This window comes from Lonchura striata, chromosome 21 (assembly GCF_046129695.1).
Source record: "Lonchura striata isolate bLonStr1 chromosome 21, bLonStr1.mat, whole genome shotgun sequence".
Classification (NCBI taxonomy): domain Eukaryota; kingdom Metazoa; phylum Chordata; class Aves; order Passeriformes; family Estrildidae; genus Lonchura; species Lonchura striata.
The window spans coordinates 1,879,095-1,896,646 of record NC_134623.1 but is presented as its reverse complement, the minus strand read 5'-3'; the positions used below and the strand labels follow the sequence as shown (position 1 = coordinate 1,896,646).

The 17,552-nt window shown below is 56.0% G+C and overlaps 1 protein-coding gene and 1 non-coding gene across 2 annotated transcripts in view; both read left to right on the top strand.

Moving 5' to 3' along the window:
- WIZ (WIZ zinc finger) overlaps positions 1–10,695 on the top strand; it is a 36,365-nt gene extending 25,670 nt beyond the window's left edge. The window contains exons 8-11 of the mRNA XM_077787679.1: positions 620–1,069; positions 3,791–4,189; positions 6,819–7,011; positions 10,542–10,695. Coding sequence (XP_077643805.1) covers positions 620–1,069; positions 3,791–4,189; positions 6,819–7,011; positions 10,542–10,695 — 1,196 coding nt within the window. The remainder of the gene's footprint in view (positions 1–619; positions 1,070–3,790; positions 4,190–6,818; positions 7,012–10,541) is intronic.
- Positions 10,696–13,184: 2,489 nt separating this feature from the next.
- On the top strand, positions 13,185–17,026 carry LOC110480321 (uncharacterized). The gene is made up of 3 exons (XR_013341006.1): positions 13,185–13,279; positions 15,588–15,620; positions 16,885–17,026. It is a non-coding gene; the product is annotated as an uncharacterized LOC110480321 (transcript).
- The last annotated feature ends 526 nt before the right edge of the window (positions 17,027–17,552 follow it).

Below are 17,552 nucleotides of genomic sequence, written 5' to 3'. Positions count from 1 at the left end.
CGGTGCATGATATCCAGGGGATTTTGGGGACACTCTGAGCTCCTGCCAGGGGATTTTGGGGACACTCGGAGCCCATCCAGGGGATTTTGGGGACACTCTGAGCCCTTCCATGGTGTTCCTTCCCTCCCTGATCCCCGAGTTTCCCTCTGCAGTCTCCCGGGCAGACCCGGTGTGCGACATCCCCGAGGTTTTGGGGACACTCTGAGCCCATCCAGGGGATTTTGGGGACACTCGGAGCCCATCCCTGGGGTTCCCTCCCTCCCTGATCCCCGAATTTCTCTCTGCAGCCTCCCGGGCGGACCCGGTGCATGATATCCAGGGGATTTTGGGGACACTCTGAGCCCATCCAGGGGATTTTGGGGACACTCGGAGCCCATCCATGGTGTTCCTTCCCTCCCTGATCCCCGAGTTTCCCTCTGCAGCCTCCCGGGCGGACCCGGTGCGCGACATCCAGGGGATTTTGGGGACACTCTGAGCTCCTGCCAGGGATTTTGGGGACACTCTGAGCCCATCCAGGGGATTTTGGGGACACTCTGAGCTCATCCAGGGGATTTTGGGGACACTCGGAGCCCATCCCTGGGGTTCCCTCCCTCCCTGATCCCCGAATTTCTCTCTGCAGCCTCCCGGGCGGACCCGGTGCGCGACATCCGCTGCGAGTTCTGCGGGGAGTTCTTCGAGAACCGCAAGGGGCTGTCGAGCCACGCGCGCTCGCACCTGCGGCAGATGGGGGTGACCGAGTGGTCGGTGAACGGCTCGCCCATCGACACGCTGCGCGAGATCCTCAGGAAGAAATCCAAGCCCTGCCTCATCAAGAAGGAGCCGCCGGCGCCGCCGGGGCTGGAGCCGGGCGAGGAGGGCGCCGAGCCGCACGCGGCGCCGCCGCCGCCGGGGCTGGCCCTGGGCAAGCCGGGCTCGGGGCTGGCCCTGGCGCCGCTGGGCTCCAAAAACCCCGGAGCCTTCCTGGCCACCAAGAGGCCGCTGGGCGAGGAGAGGCTGGGCGGGCACGGCGAGGCCAAGCACAAAGCCTTCGAGCTGGGCTTCAAGGCCAAGGCCCTGCACGACAAGGCCTGTGAGTGCTGGGGGGAATTTTGGGGAATTTTGGGGTTTTTGGGATGGTTTTGGGGTGGTTCTGGGCGGGCACGGCGAGGCCAAGCACAAAGCCTTCGAGCTGGGCTTCAAGGCCAAGGCCCTGCACGACAAGGCCTGTGAGTGCTGGGGGGAATTCCCGGGAATTTTGGGGTTTTTGGGATGGTTTTGGGAGGGTTTAGGAGGGTTTGGGGTGGTTCTGGGTGGGCACGGCGAGGCCAAGCACAAAGCCTTCGAGCTGGGCTTCAAGGCCAAGGCCCTGCACGACAAGGCCTGTGAGTGCTGGGGGGAATTTTGGGGAATTTTGGGGTTTTTGGGATGGTTTTGGGAGGGTTTAGGAGGGTTTGGGGTGGTTTTGGGCGGGCACGGCGAGGCCAAGCACAAAGCCTTCGAGCTGGGCTTCAAGGCCAAGGCCCTGCACGACAAGGCCTGTGAGTGCTGGGGGGAATTTTGGGGAATTTTGGGGTTTTTGGGATGGTTTTGGGAGGGTTTAGGAGGGTTTGGGGTGGTTCTGGGCGGGCACGGCGAGGCCAAGCACAAAGCCTTCGAGCTGGGCTTCAAGGCCAAGGCCCTGCACGACAAGGCCTGTGAGTGCTGGGGGGAATTTTGGGGAATTTTGGGGAATTTTGGGGTTTTTGGGATGGTTTTGGGAGGGTTTAGGAGGGTTTGGGGTGGTTCTGGGCGGGCACGGCGAGGCCAAGCACAAAGCCTTCGAGCTGGGCTTCAAGGCCAAGGCCCTGCACGACAAGGCCTGTGAGTGCTGGGGGGAATTTTGGGGAATTTTGGGGTTTTTGGGATGGTTTTGGGGTGGTTTTGGGATGGGCTGGGAGTGCCTTCGAGCTGGGCTTCAAGGCCAAGGCCCTGCACGACAAGGCCTGTGAGTGCTGGGGGGAATTTTGGGGAATTTTGGGGTTTTTGGGATGGTTTTGGGCAGGCACGGTGAGGCCAAGCACAAAGCCTTCGAGCTGGGCTTCAAGGCCAAGGCCCTGCACGACAAGGCCTGTGAGTGCTGGGGGGAATTTTGGGGAATTTTGGGGTTTTTGGGATGGTTTTGGGAGGGTTTAGGAGGGTTTGGGGTGGTTTTGGGCGGGCACGGCGAGGCCAAGCACAAAGCCTTCGAGCTGGGCTTCAAGGCCAAGGCCCTGCACGACAAGGCCTGTGAGTGCTGGGGGGAATTTCGGGGAATTTTGGGGAATTTTGGGGTTTTTGGGATGGTTTTGGGAGGGTTTAGGAGGGTTTGGGGTGGTTCTGGGTGGGCACGGCGAGGCCAAGCACAAAGCCTTCGAGCTGGGCTTCAAGGCCAAGGCCCTGCACGACAAGGCCTGTGAGTGCTGGGGGGAATTTTGGGGAATTTTGGGGTTTTTGGGATGGTTTTGGGAGGGTTTAGGAGGGTTTGGGGTGGTTCTGGGTGGGCACGGCGAGGCCAAGCACAAAGCCTTCGAGCTGGGCTTCAAGGCCAAGGCCCTGCACGACAAGGCCTGTGAGTGCTGGGGGGAATTTTGGGGAATTTTGGGGAATTTTGGGGTTTTTGGGATGGTTTTGGGAGGGTTTAGGAGGGTTTGGGGTGGTTTTGGGTGGGCACGGCGAGGCCAAGCACAAAGCCTTCGAGCTGGGCTTCAAGGCCAAGGCCCTGCACGACAAGGCCTGTGAGTGCTGGGGGAATTTTGGGGAATTTTGGGGTTTTTGGGATGGTTTTGGGGTGGTTTTGGGATGGGCTGGGAGTGCCTTCGAGCTGGGCTTCAAGGCCAAGGCCCTGCACGACAAGGCCTGTGAGTGCTGGGGGGAATTTTGGGGAATTTTGGGGTTTTTGGGATGGTTTTGGGGTGGTTCTGGGCGGGCACGGCGAGGCCAAGCACAAAGCCTTCGAGCTGGGCTTCAAGGCCAAGGCCCTGCACGACAAGGCCTGTGAGTACTGGGGGGAATTCCCGGGAATTTTGGGGTTTTTGGTTTTGGGATATTTTCGGGATTGGCTGGAAACACGTTTTTTCCCATTTTTTCCCATTTTTTCCCATTCTTTCTCCATTTTTCCACGTTCTCCCTGCTGCGAGCTCTGTGGGCTGTGCTCTGAGAACAGCAAGGCACTTGGGCAGTGCCCGTGCCCCATTTTCTGTATATTAGTCCCATTTTTATCCTGTTTTTTCCCATTTTCCCTATTTTTTTCAGCGTTTTTTCCCATTTTCCCCTATTTTCACCCCATTTTTCTGTATTTCCCAGCAGCAGAGGCCTGCTGCGAGCTCTGCGGGCTGTACTTGGAGAACCGCAAGGCGCTGGCCAGCCACGCCCGGGCGCACCTGCGGCAGTTCATTGTTAATTCCCGTTTTAATCTCGTTTTTTCCTATTTTCCCCTATTTTCACCCCATTTTTCTGTATTTCCCAGCAGCAGAGGCCTGCTGCGAGCTCTGCGGGCTGTACTTGGAGAACCGCAAGGCGCTGGCCAGCCACGCCCGGGCGCACCTGCGGCAGTTCATTGTTAATTCCCGTTTTAATCTCGTTTTTTCCCATTTTCCCCTATTTTAACCCCATTTTTTCCCCATTTCCCAGCAGCAGAGGCCTGCTGCGAGCTCTGCGGGCTGTACTTGGAGAACCGCAAGGCGCTGGCCAGCCACGCCCGGGCGCACCTGCGGCAGTTCATTGTTAATTCCCGTTTGAATCTCGTTTTTTCCCATTTTCCCCTATTTTCACCCCATTTTTCTGTATTTCCCAGCAGCAGAGGCCTGCTGCGAGCTCTGCGGGCTGTACTTCGAGAACCGCAAGGCGCTGGCCAGCCACGCCCGGGCGCACCTGCGGCAGTTCGGCGTCACCGAGTGGTGCGTCAACGGCTCGCCCATCGAGACGCTGCGCGAGTGGATCCGGCACCGGCCCCACAAGGCCGGCGCCTACCGCAGCTACATCCAGGGCGGCCGCCCCTTCTCCAAGAAGTTCCGGAGCTCGGCGCACCCGCGGGAGCCGCGCGGCGCCGCCGCCGTGCCCTTCCTGCCCAAGGGCGGGCTGGCGGCCGAGGCGGCGCTGGGCGACTGCGCCAAGGGCGCCGAGGGCGCCGAGCGGGCGCTGGGCTCGCCCCTGGGGCTGGTCAAGGTGGAGGAGCAGAGGGGGAACTTCAGCAGTGAGTGATGGGGGGGAAAAATGGGGATTTGGGGTGGGGAAAATGGGATTTGGGGTTTGGAAATGGGGTTTGGGGTGGGGAATGTGGGGTTTGGGATGGGAAAAATGGGAAATGTGGGGTTTGGGGTGGGAAATGTGGGGTTTGGGGTGGGAAATGTGGGGTTTGGGATGGGGCCCCTGGGGCTGGTCAAGGTGGAGGAGCAGAGGGGGAACTTCAGCAGTGAGTGATGGGGATGGGAAAATGGGAAATGTGGGAATTGGGGTGGGGAATGTGGGGTTTGGGGTGGGAAATGTGGGGTTTGGGGTGGGAAATGTGGGGTTTGGGGTGGGGAATGTGGGGTTTGGGACAGGGAAAATGGGAAATGTGGGGTTTGGGGTGGGGCCCCTGGGGCTGGTCAAGGTGGAGGAGCAGAGGGGGAACTTCAGCAGTGAGTGATGGGGTGGGGAAAATGGGGATTTGGGGTGGGGAAAATGGGATTTGGGGTTTGGAAATGGGGTTTGGGGTGGGGAATGTGGGGTTTGGGGTTGGGCCCCTGGGGCTGGTCAAGGTGGAGGAGCAGAGGGGCAACTTCAGCAGTGAGTGATGGGGATGGGAAAATGGGAAATGTGGGAATTGGGGTGGGGAAAGTGGGATTTGGGACAGGGAAAATGGGAAATGTGGGAATTGGGGTGGGAAATGTGGGGTTTGGGACAGGGAAAATGGGAAATGTGGGAATTGGGGTGGGAAATGTGGGGTTTGGGGTGGGGCCCCTGGGGCTGGTCAAGGTGGAGGAGCAGAGGGGCAACTTCAGCAGTGAGTGATGGGGGGGAAAAATGGGGATTTGGGGTGGGGAAAATGGGATTTGGGGTTTGGAAATGGGGTTTGGGGTGGGGAATGGGGGGTTTGGGACAGGGAATGTGGGAATTGGGGTGGGGAATGTGGGGTTTGGGACGGGGAAAATGGGAAATGTGGGGTTTGGGGTGGGAAATCTGGGGTTTGGGGTGGGGAATGTGGGGTTTGGGGTGGGGAATGTGGGGTTTGGGACGGGGAAAATGGGAAATGTGGGGTTTGGGGTGGGGAAAATGTGGGAAATGTGGGGTTTGGGGTGGGAAATGTGGGGTTTGGGACGGGGAAAATGGGAAATGTGGGAATTGGGGTGGGAAATGTGGGAATTGGGAATGGGGTCAGGATTGGGAATGGGGTCAGGATTGGGGAATTCGGAATGGGGTTAGGATTGGGAATGTGAAATTGGGAATGGGGCTGGGAATGGGGTCAGGATTGGGAACGGGGATGGAAATGGGAAATTGGGAATGGGGTCAGGACTGGGAAATTGGGAACGGGGTCAGGATTGGGAATGTGAAATTGGGAATGTGAAATTGGGAATGTGGTTGGGATTGAGAACGGGGATGGGAATGGGAAATTGGGAATGGGATTGGGAATGGGGTCAGGATTGGGAATGTGAAATTGGGAATGGGGTCAGGATTGGGAATGGGAAATTGGGAATGGGGTCAGGATTGGGGAATTGGGAATGGGGTCAGGATTGGGAACTGGGAATTGGGAATGGGATTGGGAAGGGGGTCAGGACTGGGAATGTGAAACTGGGAATGGGAAATTGGGAATGTGAAATTGGAAACGGGGTTGGGATTGGGAACTGGGGATGGAAATGGGAATTGGGAATGGGATTGGGAATGGGGTCAGGATTGGGGAATTGGGAATGGGGTCAGGATTGGGAACGGGGAGTTGGGAATGGGATTGGGAACGGGCTCAGGATTGGGAACTGGGGATGGAAATGGGAATTGGGAATTGGGAATGGGATTGGGAATGGGGTCAGGATTGGGAATGTGAAATTGGGAACGGGCTCAGGATTGGGGAATTGGGAACGGGCTCAGGATTGGGAACTGGGAATTGGGAACGGGCTCAGGACTGTGAACGGGGAGTTGGGAATGGGATTGGGAACGGGGTCAGGATTGGGAACGGGGAGTTGGGAATGGGATTGGGAATGGGGTCAGGACTGGGGAATTGGGAACGGGGTCAGGACTGGGGAATTGGGAACGGGGTCAGGATTGGGAACGGGGAGTTGGGAATGGGATTGGGAATGGGGTCAGGACTGGGGAATTGGGAACGGGGTCAGGACTGGGGAATTGGGAACGGGCTCAGGACTGGGAACGGGGAGTTGGGAATGGGATTGGGAACGGGCTCAGGATTGGGAATGGGGAGTTGGGAATGGGATTGGGAACGGGCTCAAGACTGGGATCGGGGCATTGGGAATGGGATTGGGAATGGGCTCAGGACCGGGAACCGGCCGTTGGGAATGGGATTGGGAATGGGCTCAGGACCGGGAACGGGGTGTTGGGAATGGAATTGGGAATGGGATTGGGAACGGGCTCAGGACCGGGATCGGGCCGTTGGGAATGGGATTGGGAACGGGCTCAGGACTGGATCGGGCCGTTGGGAATGGGATTGGGAACGGGCTCAGGATTGGGGAATTGGGAACGGGCTCAGGACCGGGAACGGGGCGTTGGGAATGGGATTGGGAACGGGCTCAGGACCGGGAACGGGCCGTTGGGAATGGGAATCCGGGATCGCGGGCGGCGCCGGGCTCCGGAACGGCGCCCGGAGCCGCCCCATTCCCCGCTGGGCGCCGTGGCAGAGTTCGAGCGGCACCAGGCGCGGCCCCTGGAGCCGCCGCCGCCCCGCGACGCCGCCGGCGGCGCCGACTTCCCGCGGAAGCTTCCGGAGCCGCGGCCGCCGCCGCGCGTCCGCCCGGTGCCGGCGCTGGTGCCGCGCCCGCCGCAGACCTCGCTGGTCAAGTTCGTGGGCGACATCTACACCCTCAAGTGCAGGTGGGACGCGCCCGCGGCGCCTTCCTGCCGCCCGGGCCTCTGCCCGGATTCCCGGCCGCTTCCGGGGAATTGCTCCCGCTTCTCCCCGCTCTTCCCTCCCTGCTCTGGGCTCTTCCCCCTTTTCCTGCCTTTTCCCCTTTCCCTCATCCCCATCCCTATTTTTGGCCGTTTTCCTGCCTTTTCCCCCTTTCCCTCATCCCTATCCCTATCTTTCCCCCTTTTCCTGCCTTTTCCTCCTTTCCTTCATCCCCATCCCTATTTTTGGATCTTTTCCTGCCTTTTCCCCTTTCCCTCATCCCCATCCCTATTTTTGGCTCTTTTCCTGCCTTTTTCCCCCTTTCCCTCATCCCTATCCCTATCTTTCCCCCTTTTCCTGCCTTTCCCACCTTTCCCTCATCCCCATCCCTATTTTTGGCCGTTTTTCTGCCTTTTCCCCTTTCCTTCATCCCCATCCCTATCTTTCCCTCTTTTCCTGCCTTTTCCCCTTTCCTTCATGCCCATCCCTATTTTTCCCCCTTTTCTTTCCTTTTCCCCCTTTCCCTCATCCCTATCCCTATTTTTGGCCATTTTCCTGCATTTTCCCCTTTCCTTCATTCCCATCCCTATTTTTGGCTCTTTTCCTGTCTTTTCCTGTTTTCCCCCTTTTCTTCATCCCCATCCCTGTTTTTCCCTCTTTTCCTGTATTTTTCCCCCTTTCCTTCATCCCCATCCCTATTTTTGGCTCTTTTCCTGTATTTTTCCGCCTTTCCTCATCCCCATCCCTATTTTTCCCCCTTTTCCTGCCTTTTCCCCTTTCCCTCACCCCCATCCCTATTTTTGGCTCTTTTCCTGTCTTTTTCCCCCTTTCCCTCATCCCCATCCCTATCTTTCCCCCTTTTCCTGCCTTTCCCACCTTTCCCTCATCCCCATCCCTATTTTTTCCCTCTTTTCTTGCGTTTTCTCCCTTTCCCTCATCCCCATCCCTATTTTTGGCTCTTTTCCTGCATTTTCCCCCATTCCCTCATCCCCATCCCTATTTTTCCCTCTTTTCCTGTATTTTCCCCTTTCCTTCATGCCCATCCCTGTTTTTCCCCCTTTTCTTTCCTTTTCCTCCTTTCCCTCATCCCCATCCCTATTTTTCCCTCCTTTCCTCTGTTTTTCCCTTTTCCCTCACCCCCATCCCTATTTTTGGCTCTTTTCCTGCCTTTCCCACCTTACCCTCATCCCCATCCCTATTTTTCCCTCTTTTCCTCTGTTTTTCCCCTCTCCTTCATTCCCATCCCTATTTTTGGCTCTTTTCCTGTCTTTTCCTGTTTTCCCCCTTTTCTTCATCCCCATCCCTATCTTTCCCCCTTCTCCTGCTTTTTCCCCTTTCCCTCATCCCCATTCCTATCTTTCCCCCTTTTCCTGCCTTTCCCACCTTTCCCTCATCCCCATCCCTATTTTTGGCCGTTTTCCTGCCTTTTCCCCTTTCCTTCATCCCCATCCCTATCTTTCCCTCTTTTCCTGTATTTTCCCCTTTCCCTCATCCCCATCCCTATCTTTCCCCCTTTTCTTTCCTTTTCCCCTTTCCTTCATGCCCATCCCTGTTTTTCCCTCTTTTCTTGTATTTTTCCCCCTTTCCCTCATCCCCATCCCTGTTTTTCCCTCTTTTCTTGTATTTTTCCCCCTTTCCCTCATCCCCATCCCTGTTTTTCCTTCTTTTCTTTCCTTTTCCCCCTTTCCCTCATCCCCATCCCTATTTTTCCCTCTTTTCTTGCCTTTTCCCCCTTTCCCTCATCCCCATCCCCATTTTTGGCTCTTTTCCTGCGTTTTCCCCCTTTTCTTCATCCCCATCCCTGTTTTTGGCTCTTTTCCCCCTTTTCTTGCCTTTTCCTCCTTTTCCTCACCCCCATCCCTATTTTTCCCTCTTTTCCTCTGTTTTTCCCCTTTCCCTCATCCCCATCCCTATTTTTGGCCATTTTCCCCCTTTTCCTCTGTTTTCCCTCCTCCCCCATCCCATTTTTTGAGGGCTTTTCCCCCCTTTTCCTGATTTTCCCCCCTTTCCCTTCTCTCCCATCCCATTTTTTGGAATTTCCCGGCTTTCCCTCATTTTTCCCCATTTCCTTCTTCCCCCATCCCATTTTCTTGGGGTTTTTCCCCATTTCCCTCCCCCCACCCCAGCCCCGTTTCCATCATTCCCAATCCCCAAAATCCGGGAATTCTTGTTGAAATCAGGCGGAATTCCTCCCGAAATCAGGGAATTCCTCCCAAAATTGGGGAATTCCTCCCGAATCCCGGGAATTCTGTCTGAAATCCCGGGAATTCCATCTGAATTCCTGGAATTCCATCTGAAATCCCTGGAATTCCGTCTGAAATCCGGGAATTCAGTCTGAAATCTGGGAATTCCTCCCAAATCCCAGGAATTCCGTCTGAAATCCCTGGAATTCCATCTGAAATCCCTGGAATTCCATCTGAAATCCCGGGAATTCCGTCTGAAATCCCGGGAATTCCTCCCAAATCCCAGGAATTCCGTCTGAAATCCCGGGAATTCCATCTGAAATCCCTGGAATTCCGTCTGAAATCCCGGGAATTCCGTCTGAAATCCCGGGAATTCCTCCCAAATCCCAGGAATTCCGTCTGAAATCTGGGAATTCCTCCCAAATCCCTGGAATTCCGTCTGAAATCCCTGGAATTCCATCTGAAATCCCTGGAATTCCATCTGAAATCCCGGGAATTCCGTCTGAAATCCCGGGAATTCCTCCCAAATCCCAGGAATTCCGTCTGAAATCCCGGGAATTCCATCTGAAATCCCTGGAATTCCGTCTGAAATCCCGGGAATTCCATCTGAAATCCCGGGAATTCCTCCCAAATCCCAGGAATTCCGTCTGAAATCCCTGGAATTCCATCTGAAATCCCTGGAATTCCGTCTGAAATCCCAGGAATTCCGTCTGAAATCCGGGAATTCCATCTGAAATCCCGGGAATTCCGTCTGAAATCTGGGAATTCCTCCCGAATCCCAGGAATTCCGTCTGAAATCCCGGGAATTCCTCCCAAATCCCAGGAATTCCGTCTGAAATCCTGGGAATTCCTCCCAAATCACGGGAATTCCATCTGAAATCCCGGGAATTCCATCTGAAATCCCGGGAATTCCTCCCGAATCCCGGGAATTCCGTCTGAAATCTTGGGAATTCTGTCTGAAATCCTGGGAATTCCTCCCAAATCCCAGGAATTCCGTCTGAAATCCCGGGAATTCCTCCCAAATCCCAGGAATTCCGTCTGAAATCTTGGGAATTCCGTCTGAAATCTTGGGAATTCCGTCTGAAATCCCGGGAATTCCGTCTGAAATCCCGGGAATTGCTCCCGAATCGCGGGAATTGCTCCCGAATCGTGGGAATTGCTCCCGAATGGAGGGAATTGCTCCCTAATCCCGGGAATTGCTCCTGAATCGCGGGAATTGCGTCTGAATCGCGGGAATTGCTCCCGAAATCCGGGAATTCCGTCTGAAATCGCGGGAATTCCTCCCGAAATCCGGGAATTGCGTCCGAATCCTGGGCATTGCGCCGTTGCAGGTTCTGCGAGGTGGAGTTCCAGGGCCCGCTGTCCATCCAGGAGGAGTGGCTGCGGCACCTGCAGCGCCACATCCTGGACATGAGCTTCTCCAAGGCGGATCCGTGCCGGAGCCAGGCGCCCCCGGAGCCGCCGGCGCTGCCCGACGCTCCCTGAGCCGCTGCCCGAAATTCCCCCGATCCCAAAAAACGCCGCGGGAGCGCCCAGGGGGGCGGCGGGATCCCCCGCTCCCGGCAGGAGGAAGAAGGAAAATCCCCGATTTTTTATCCCAAAGAACCGGCGGCGCCGCGGCGGCGCCTCGGGGAGGGAATTCCCGGAATTCCCGGAATTCCCGGGGGGGGAGCGCTGTGGATTTTGTACATTTGGACCCTCGCCGAGCTGTAAATTCCCGGTTTTTTTTTTTTTTTTGGTTTTTTTTCCCGTTTTTTTTTTTTTTTTGGTTTGTTTTTTTTAGTGGCCCCGTAGATGTCGGAATTGCCTCAGTTCCGGGGTTGCATGTTCCCAAAATTCCCATTTTTCCCAAGCAAATCCCACGGGATTCTCCCCCCTCCTCTCGCCGCCGATTCCCAAAATTCCTCCGGCGGCGGAGCCGGGAAATCCCGCGGGAATCCCCAAAATTCCGGGAGGATTCGGTTCCGTTTTTCCCCCCAAATTCCCATTTTTTGTTTGTTTTTTTTTCCCATCGTTCTCGGTTTTATTCCCGTTTTTCCCCCCTCATCCCGACTTTTTTAAACTCTAGATTCGTGTAGAAAGCCAAGGGAAAAAAAAAAAAATCCACTTTTATTTGGGAATCCCGAAACTTCCGGATTTCGGAAGGAATTTTAACGGAGAAATATTTTGGTTCTTTTTTTTTCCCTTTTTTTTTTTTGTTTAATTTTATTTCCACGTTTTTCGGGACATTTCCGGCGATTCCTGTACCCGGGGCTGGGCAACGATGGATTAAATTCTTCTGGAGATGAATTCCCGGGAAAAACGGAGCCTCTGGATGCCTGGAATGCGGGATTTGGGGAATTCCAGGGGAATTTGGGAAAATTTGGGGGAAATTTTAGCAAATTTGAGGGAAATTTGGGGGAAATCCAGGAGGATTTTGGGAATTGTGGGGAAATTTGGGAAATCCAGGAGGATTTGGGGGAAATTTTAAAGAAATCCAGGGGGATTTGGAAGAATTCCAGGGAAATTTGCAGAAATTTGGGGGAATTCCATGGAAATTCGGGGAAATTTGGGGGAAATTTGAGGGAAATTACAGAAATCCAGGAGGATTTGGGGGAATCCAGGGAAATTTGCAGAAATCCAGGGAAATTTGGGGGTATTTCAGGGAAATTTGGGAAATTCAGGAGGACTTGGGGGAATTCCTGGGAAATTTGGGGGAAATCTGGGAAAATTTTAGGGAAATTTGGGGGAATTCCAGGGAAACTTTGGAAATTCAGGAGGATTTGGGGGAATCCAGGGAAATTTGGGGGAATTCCAGGGAAATTGGAGGAAATTTGGAGAAATCCGGGAGGATTTGAGGGAATCCAGGGGAATTTTGGGGAAATTTGAGGGAAATTTGGGGGGAAATCTAGGAGGATTTTGGGGAATTCCAGGGAAGTTTTGGGGAAATTCAGGGGAAATTTGGGAGAATCCAGGGAAATTTGGGAAAATTTGGGGAAGTTCCGGGGAAATTGGAGAAAATTTGGGAGAATTCAAGGGAAATTGGAGGAAATTTGGGGAAATCCAGGAGGATTTGGGGGAATCCAGGGAAATTTGGGGGAATTTCAGGGAAATTTGGAGAAATTTGGGGGGAAATTGAGAGAAATTTGGGGGAATTCCCTGGGATTTGGTATTTGAGATTTGGGATCAGGATTTGGCATTCTGGAGTTTGGGATTTGGGGATTTTTGGGGGACAGGGATTTGGGATCAGGATTTGGGATTTGGGGGAACAGATTTTGGATTCTGGGATTTGGGATTTGTGGATTCTTGGGGATTTTTTGGGGTTTTTTTTGTGGGGATTTTGGGGACAGGGATTTGGGGATTTTTGGGTTGTTTTGGGGATTTGGGGGGATTTTTTGGGGACAGGGATTTGAGGAGTTTTGGGTTGTTTTGGGGGTTTTGGGGGATTTTTTTGTGGGGGGGATTTTTGGGGACAGGGATTTGAGGAGTTTTGGGTTGTTTTGGGGGATTTTTGGGAGGGGGATTTTTGGGGACAGGGATTTGAGGATTTTTGGGCTGTTTTGGGGATTTTGGGGGGATTTTTTGGGGATTTTTTTGGGATTTTTTTTGATTTTGGGGCCGCTCCCCCCTCACGTGACCCCAGCGCGGGCCCCGCGTCCCCCACGTGACCTGCACGAGCTGCGCGCGGCACGTGACCAGCACGTGACCCCCGGTGACACCGCACCTCCGCGAGCGGCCGCGGGGGGTGTGGCCTCATCGGAGACAACCAATAGCAGCCGGCGCTGCGGCGAGGGGGCGTGGCAAAGGGCGTCCCTCACGCGATAGGTCCTCACTGGGCGAAGCCGGCCAATGGGAGAGCAGAGCTGCTGAAGCCACGCCTCCTCATCAAGCAGACTTTCATTTCAACCAATCGCAGCGCGGAGAGCGCGATGAACGACAGCGGCCGGAGGCCAATGGGAGGCGCGAACCGCGCGGACCAATCATCGCGGGGGAGGCGGAGCGGCGCGGCCAATCAGCGTCTGGGGGCGGGGCCGGCGCGGCGCCGTTACCGCCCGGGAAAGGGGAGGAGGCGCCGCCATCATGAGCTACGGTGAGGGGGGGGCGGCACCGGCACCGCGGCGGCTGCGGGCGGCGGGGCCGGCCCGGCTCGGGAGGGGCCGCGGCAGCCCTGAGGGGCCGCTGGGGTCCGTGAGGGGCGGAACCGTCAGGGGCCGCTGGGGTCCGTGAGGGGCCGGCGGGTCCGTGAGGGGCCGGCGGGTCCGTGAGGGGCGGGAGCCGTGAGGGGCCGGCGGGTCCGTGAGGGGCCGGCGGGTCCGTGAGGGGCGGAACCGTGAGGGGTCGGCGGGTCCGTGAGGGGCGGAACCGTGAGGGGCCGCTGGGGTCCGTGAGGGGCGGAACCGTGAGGGGCCGGCGGGTCCGTGAGGGGCGGGAGCCGTGAGGGGCGGGAACCGGGAAGGGTCAGCGGGAACCGTGAGGGGCGGCGGGTCTGTGAGGAGCGGGAATCATGGGGGCTCAACGGGGTCCCTGAGGGGTCCCTGGGCTCCCTGAGGGGTCCCTGGGCTCTCTGAGTGGTCCCTGAGGGGTCTCTGGGCTCCCTGAGGGGTCCCTGGGGGGTCTCTGGGGTCCCTGAGGGTTCCTGAGGGGTCTCTGGGTCCCTGTGGTCCCTGAGGGGTCCCTGGGCTCCCTGAGGGGTCCCTGGGCTCTCTGAGTGGTCCCTGAGGGGTCTCTGGGCTCCCTGAGGGGTCCCTGAGGGGTCTCTGGGCTCCCTGAGGGTTCCTGAGGGGTCTCTGGGGTCCCTGAGGGGTCCCTGAGGGGTCTCTGGGGTCCCTGTGGTCCCTGAGGGGTCTCTGGGGTCCCTGAGGGGTCCCTGAGGGGTCTCTGGGGTCCCTGAGGGGTCCCTGAGGGGTCTCTGGGGTCCCTGAGGGGTCTCTGGGGGGTCTCTGGGGTCCCTGAGGGGTCCCTGAGGGGTCCCTGAGGGGTCCCTGGGGGGTCCCTGGGGGGTCTCTGGGGTCCCTGAGGGGTCCCTGAGGGTTCCTGAGGGGTCCCTGAGGGGTCCCTGGGGGGTCTCTGGGTCCCTGAGGTCCCTGAGGGGTCCCTGGGGTCCCTGAGGGGTCCCTGAGGGGTCTCTGGGGTCCCTGTGGTCCCTGAGGGGTCCCTGGGGTCCCTGAGGGGTCCCGGGGGTCTCTGGGGTCCCTGGGGGGTCTTTGGGGTCCCCGAGGGACACTGGGGGGACACCGGGACCGAGGATGTTCCTGAGGGTCCCGGGGGTGTCCCGGAGGGCTCAGCCGGAGCCACCGGGAGCTCCGGGACAGCCCCGATCCCAGGGGTTTGATCCCAAAATTGGGATTTGTTCCCGTCCAGCCCCGTTTGGGTCTCCCGATCCCGCTGCGGGATCTGGGAATTCCCAAAATCCCGGGATATGATCCCAAATTCCCCGTTCGCTGCTACAGGGCCCCGGAATTCCCGCTTCCATCCCCACCCGAGCCCTTTTATTCCCATTTTTTCCCCATTTTTCCATGAATTCTGCCCCGTTCCCGGCTCCTGCAGCGGCCTCGCCTCACCTGGGACACACCCAGCGATTTGGGCAAGGATTCCCAAAATATTCCAGGAAAATTCCCACCCCGAGGCACCCAAAGCCCTTAATTGGGCTGTTATGCTAATGAGGAGCCACTAATTAGGGTTGAAATTCCTCTGGGGAATGAGGGCAGCCAGGAACAGCAGGAACGGATCCAATTCCCGTTTTTTTCCCATTTTTCCCCCACTTTTCCCCATTTTTTTCAATTTTTCCCCCATTTTTCTCTTGCTTTCCCCCCTTTTCCCTTATTTTTTTCCTGTTTTTTCCCATTTCCCCCTTTCTTCTTATTTTTTGCCCTATTTTTCCAAATTCTTTCTCAATTATTCCCATTTTCCCTGTTTTCCCCCATTTTTCCCCATTTTCCCCCATTTTTCCCCATTTCCCCCCATTTTTTCCCATTTCCCCGTTTTTTTTCACATTTTTTCTTTTTTTTCCTAATTTTTTCCCATTCTTTCCCTTTTCCCCCCATTTTTCCCAATTCTTTCTCAATTTTTCCCATTTTCCTCCCAATTTTTCACATTTTTCTCACATTTTTCTCCCATTCTTTCCATTTTCTTCTCTTTTTCCCCATCTTTTCCCATTCTTTCCCAATTTTTCCAATTATTTCCCAATTTTCCCCAATCTTTCCCCCCTTTCCCCAATTTCCCCCCAAATTCTCAGCAGGATTTTCCCTTTCCTGACGATCCCCAAATCCCCAGGGTTGGGAATTCTTCCCGGCTTGGATGGAAATTTGGGATTTGGGGCTCCTGGGGCCGATTCCCGGCGGATTTGGGGGGAATTTGGGGGATTTTGGGAGCCTAACTGGGATTTTCCTGTTTTTTAGGGTACGGAGATTGGAATTCGGGCTCGAGCAGAGGCAAGTGCGGAATTCCCTCCCCTGGATCCCCCTGGATCCATCCCTGGATCCCGGCCCGCGCCCTCGGGAAGCTCCCACCTCTCCTTTCCCAAGTTTTAGTCCCAAATTCCCACCGGATCCGACAAAAAATCGGCATTTTTGGAACGGGGAAACGGCTCCGAGTTCCAGATGAGGGGATTGTTGGGATCCCTTCGGCCATTCCGTGGGAGTGATCCCAAATTCCATGGGAATGATCCCAAATTCCATGGGAATGATCCCATATTCCGTGGGAGTGATCCCAAATTCTGTGGGAATGACCCCAGATTCCGTGGGAGTGATTCCAAATTCCATAGGAATTAACTGGGAGTGAACCCAAATTCCCAGTAAATCCCAAACTCCTGGTAAATCCTGGGATTCTCTGGAATTCCTGGTGAATCCCGGAGCTCTCCCGAATTCCCAGTGAATCCCAGTAAATCCCGAATTCCTTGTAGATCCCAGTGAATCCCTAAATCCTGGTAAATCCTGAATTCCTGGTAAATCCTTGTGAATCCTGAATTCCCGGTAAATCCCGGTAATTCCTGGTAAATCCCTGTGAATCCTGAATTCCCAGTAAATTCCCGGTGAATCCCGGTAGGGAATTCCCAGTAAATTCTGGTAGGGAATTCCTGGTGAGTCCCAGTAAATCCCGGTGAATCCCAAATTCCTGAATTCCTGGTGAATCCCAGTGAATTCCCGGTGAATCCCAGTGAATTCCTGGTGACTCTGGGATTCCTGAATTCCCAGTGACTCCTGGTGAATTCCTGGTGAATCCCAGTAGGGAATTCCCAGTGACTCTGGAATTCCTGAATTCCTGGTGACTCTGGAGTTCCTGAATTTCCAGTGAATCCCAGTGAATTCCTGGTGAATCCCAGTAGGGAATTCCCAGTGACTATAGAATTCCTGAATTCCTGGTGACTCTGGAGTTCCTGAATTCCCGGTGAATCCCAGTGAATTCCTGGTGAATCCCAGTAGGGAATTCCCGGTGACTCCCGAATTCCTGAATTCCCAGTGAATTCCTGGTGAATCCCAGTAGGGAATTCCCGGTGACTCCCGAATTCCTGAATTCCTGGTGAACCCCAGTAGGGAATTCCCGGTGACTCCGGGGTTCCCGAATTCCCGGTGACTCTGGAGTTCCTGAATTCCGGGTGACTCCCGAATTCCTGAATCCCGGTGAATTTTTGGTGAATCCCAGTAGGGAATTCCCGGTGACTCCGGGATTCCCGAATTCCCGAATTCCCTCCGCCAGGCTACGAGGGCTATGGCTACGGCTACGGCTACGGCCAGGAGAGCTCCGGGGCCTTCGGCTTCGGCGCCGCCAATTCCTGGGATTTGGGCGGCTCCGAGCCCGACGGGGCCCCCGAGGGCGGCGCCGGCGCCGGGAAGCAGCGGCAGGATTCGGGAATCGGCGGCCGGAGCGAGCCCGAGGGGCTGCCGGGACCCGGATACGGAGCTGCGCCCGACAGGTGGGAATTTGGGAATTTGGGAATGTGGGAATGTGGGAATGGGGATTGGGATTGGGGGATTGGGATTGGGAATGGGGGATTGGGAATTTGGGGATTTGGGAATGGGGGAGCCGGCAGCCGGAGCGAGCCCGAGGGGCTGCCGGGACCCGGATACGGAGCTGCGCCCGACAGGTGGGAATTTGGGAATTTGGGAGTTTGGGAATGGGGATTGGGAATTTGGGAATGTGGGAATGGGGATTGGGATTGGGGGATTGGGATTGGGAATGGGGGATTGGGAATTTGGGAATTTGGGAATGGGGGAGCCGGCGGCCGGAGCGAGCCCGAGGGGCTGCCGGGACCCGGATACGGAGCTGTGCCCGACAGGTGGGAATTTGGGAATTTGGGAATGTGGGATTGGGAATTTGGGAATGTGGGAATGGGGATTGGGATTGGGAATGGGGGATTTGGAATT